Here is a 4,559-nt window from a genome sequence, read left to right on the forward strand (position 1 = left end):
TTGGCTGAAATAGCGACTATCAATCTACCCTGTTCACACAATACCACTTCAATCTCGGACTTCTCAAAATCTAGCAAGATCTCTTTTTTTCCAGTAAGCAAACAAGCCAAATTCCTCGTCGATTTTCTGCTCAAAGCATCAGTAACTATATTGGCTTTCCCGGGGTGATACTAGATTTCAAGATCGTAGTCTTTTATCAATTCAAGCCATCTCCTCGGTCTCATGTTCAACTCCTTCTGCGTAAAGAAGTATTTCGGACTTTTTTAATCTATGTAGACTTCGCACTTTGCCCCATACAAATAATGCCGCCATATTTTCAGAGCGAATACAACTGTTGCCAATTCTAAATCATGTGTTAGGTAGTTTTTCTCATGTGGTCTCAATTGTCAGGTGGCATAAGCAATTACTCACCCATTCTGCATTAATACACAACCCAAACCGTTATATAATGCATCACTGAAAATTACAAAGTTTTCCGTACCTATGGGTAATGTCAATACTGGTGCAGTGGCCAGTCTCGTTTTCAGTTCATGGAAGGAAGATTCTCTTTCGTCGTTCCATTCAAATGGCTGCCCTTTGCGTGTCAGTTGGGTAAGAGGCACAGTTATTTTCAAAAAGTCTTTCTCAAACCTCATGTAGTACCCAGCTAAGCCCATGAAACTGCGGACTTCTGTTACATTCGTTGGTGCAGGCCAATTCACAATTGCCTTTATTTTCTGCAGGTCCACTGAAATCCCATCTTTGTTGATAACATCCCCTAAGAAGATAACTTCACCCAACCAAAATGCACATTTCTTTAGTTTAGCAAGTAATTTCTTTTCTCTAAGTGTTTGCAGGACAGTTCTCAAGTGATGTTCATGTTCGAGTCTATTCTTTGAATATATCAGGATATCATCAATGAATACCACAACAAAGTCATCAAGGTAGGTCTTAAAAATTCGATTCATTAAGCCCATAAAAGCAGCGGGAGCATTAGTCACCCCAAATGGCATAACAAGAAATTCATAATGGCCATACCTTGTTCGAAACACAGTTTTCTCAACATCCTCTGCTTTCACCTTCAACTGGTGGTATCTGGATCTCAAATCAATTTTGGAAAACACTTGTGATCCCTGCAACTGGTCAAATAAATCATCAATACAAGGTAAGGGATATTTATTCTTTATTGTCACCTTGTTCAGTTCTCGATAGTCAATACACAGGCGCAAGGTTCCATCTTTCTTTTTCACAAATAACACCGGTGCACCCCATGGTGAAGTACTAGATCGAATAAACCCTTTGTCAAGTAGGTCCTGTAACTGTTCTTTTAATTCTTTCATTTCAACAGTAGCCATTCTGTAGGGAGTTTTAGAAATAGGTTGAGTGCCTGGCACAACTTCAATAGTAAACTCTATCTCCCTGTCTACCAATTCCCCTGGAAATTCATCTGGAAACACATCTGGAAATTCGCTAACAATAGGGATACTACTCAATTCAACATTCACAGATTGTTCAGATAGCACATAGCACAAGTAGCCCTGGCACCCTTTCCTGATCAATTTACATGCTTTCATTGCAGATATTAAATAAGGTGGAGGCACTACCCCATCACCCACTAACACAATTTCTTCCTATTCCGGTGGTCTAAACACAACCTGTTTTGTTACACAATCAGTGGTGGCACAATATTTAGTTAACCAACCCATGCCCAAAATTATATCGAAATGTCTAAAGTTCAAGGGCAACAAATCAACATATAGGATAGCATTCCCAACATGCATGTCACAAAATCGATATACAGATGCACACAATACAGATTCCCCAGATAGAGCACACACAAATAGCAAATATGGCAATGGTTATAGGGGTCTACTCAGTCTAGATGCAAACGCACAAGTTACGAAAGAGTGTGTTGATCTGGAATCAATTAACACAAAAGCATCCTGATTGCATATAGAGATAGTACCTGAGACAATGGCTTCAGCATTCCGTGTATCACCTGAAACAAGCTTAAAAACTCTCCCTTGCCTCATGGTATCCCCAGCGATAGTAGATCTCATGGTATTTCTCGATTTTGGGATGGATGCTGTTGAGCTAGCATCTAATTTTCCACTATTCCAATTACACTCTCTGGCCATATGTCTCGTTTTACCACATTTAAAACAAGCTCCTGACACACGGTAACAAACTCGGCAATGCCTTTTACTGCAAATATTGCACATTGGAGATATGTCTTGGGAAGAGTTAGAAGTAGTTGAGGAGCCTGTATTCTGCTTCTTTGAAAATTTCTTCTTCAAAAAGAAGCCTTGTCTTTTACTACCCTTCCAATCAGTTGTTGATTTAGCTTGTCTGGCTATGTTACCTTCAGATATTATGGCTCGGTCTAACACCTCAATATAGGTCTCCAGTTTGAGAACATTCACTTTTTCTAGAATATCATCTCGGAGTCCCCCTTCAAAATGTCTCGCTTTCTTGTAGTCGGTGTCAACCACATGCGGTGCAAACCTAGCCAATTCAGTGAACTTGGCCTCATACTCAACTACAATCATGCTGTTTTGTTTAAGTTCCATAAATTCTGACACCTTTTTGTCACGAACACACTGTGGAAAGTATTTGTAATAGAAAATTTCCAAGAACCGTGCCCAACCGATATCCTTGTTATTTTCACGCATTAGCATCCACCACCTTCTTGCCTCATCTTCAAGAGTAAAAGTGGCTAATAATACTTTCTATGTCTCTGAACAAGGGAACACTTCAAATAGCTTTTCAATGTCGAGGACCCATGCTTCGGCCTTTAACGGATCTAATCCACCATGAAACTGTGGTGATTTCATTTTCTTAAACTCTTTGGTGAGAGCTATTATTCGGTCATCATTCTGATTATCTTGCACAGGTGGTACTGGAGAAGGAGGCAGAGGGTGTGGTTGTTGCCACTGTTGTTGCCACTGCTGTTGTTGCCTCATTGTTTCTACCATTTCCTAAATCAATCTTTTCATTCTATCCATTCTGGCAGTAGAAGACTCCTCTATTTCATCACCTCTTATTCTCACCATCTGATTAGACTTGCATTGTTCTTTATACAAAGATTCACAAGTATGCATATACTAAGGAGCATACATATTCAAATAATTTGCAATGCAAACAATTCACAAACTTGTAACACATAATCGTTCACATTAAGACAGTTAAGCATATCCTTGACGTTTTCCAATTCGTACTTATCACATGAATGCATCCTAGATCTTTTCTAGACGCTTATTGCTCATCTGGACAAGTGTGTGAGTTATTAACTCTTGCTCTGATACCACTATGTCATGACCCGAACCCGCCCTTATGGATTACGGTCATAACTGGCCAGTAATCAAGGGATTACCTACGGCCTCGAACCAAAGAAGACATATCTCATCAGAGTAAAGGGGCCAAACGGAATAAAATTTAAAACTTTTATCCATAGAGCTGTGCTTACATGGCACACCATAACAATCCATATCTATATATATGTTAATAACTCACATCAAAGGAATAATAACACAAGGTTCTGTACATACAGGATCATTCAAGTCTAAGTCAATCAAACCCAAAGTTTATATACAAAAGTAATCTGATGTTTTCACCAATATAACAAAACTATATCAAAAGAACAAAAGAGGCAAAGACAAGTATCGTGCGTGAGACGTTTGGGCTGACTCTTCAAAACCTTGACTGTTTCTCACATATTTCACTGAGGCTGGGTTTGGACATCCCTTGGCTCACCTACATAGACATGAATGAGCGTAAGCGAAAGCCCAGTGAATAATATCAAATAAAGAAGGTACACGAATGAGATTTACATATAACAAACGACTTGGGCCCATTTGGAATCCTATATAGCGCATTACTTAGTACATTAGGCGATTCAAGCCCAAACATATCAAACAGCCTCGGTCCCACTTTGTTCCTTAACAAACAGCCTCAAGCCCAAGTCATTGATGTCCAACGGCCTTTGGCCCAATTATCCGTGTCAAACGGCCTTTGGCCCAATTGTTCACATCAAATAGTGTCTGACGGCCTTTGGCCCAATCGTTCATGTCAAACGGCCTTTGGCCCAATCATTCATGTCAAACGGCCTTTGGCCCAAACATTCATGTCAAACGGCCTTTGGCCCAAACATTCATGCATGTCAAACGGCCTTCGGCCCAATCAATTGTATCCAACGGCCTTTGGCCCAACCATGTGGCATAACAAACATTTGTCCGCAATTCAAATTAACAAGGTCATAAAACTTATATAGAAATAAGCAATTGGACAAATAACGTACTTCAAAATATCTTTACTAAGATATTACTCATAGTGTTCTGCCGGTGGATTTGCCCTAGAGCTCAACCCTACACATTTCATGAACACAATGGGTCATAAACAATTCATTATGCTCTTAATTCATACATCCTTCTTAGGCTTCTTTCTTATCCTTTTAACTCATTTACAATGCTTAATGTATGCCTAAAAGTGCTTAGAAGTGAGAGAGAACAGAAAATGAAACACAGAGCATCTCTACAAAATTTCTAAAACAGGGGTCCCCGCTCGAGCGTGGGTTCTTACGC

General features: G+C 39.7%; 1 protein-coding gene across 1 annotated transcript; it reads right to left on the bottom strand.

Moving 5' to 3' along the window:
* Window positions 1-407: 407 nt before the first annotated feature.
* Window positions 408-2,651, bottom strand: LOC145821712 (uncharacterized). The gene is made up of 2 exons (XM_082918262.1): window positions 1,979-2,651; window positions 408-757 (listed from the first exon to the last, which is right to left on the bottom strand). Exons 1-2 carry the CDS (start codon window positions 2,649-2,651, stop codon window positions 408-410), a joined length of 1,023 nt encoding a protein of 340 aa, XP_082774388.1.
* Window positions 2,652-4,559: the final 1,908 nt, after the last annotated feature.

This window comes from Camellia sinensis, chromosome 3, assembly GCF_055761805.1.
Source record: "Camellia sinensis isolate YWXY chromosome 3, ASM5576180v1, whole genome shotgun sequence".
NCBI classification, from domain to species: Eukaryota; Viridiplantae; Streptophyta; class Magnoliopsida; order Ericales; family Theaceae; genus Camellia; species Camellia sinensis.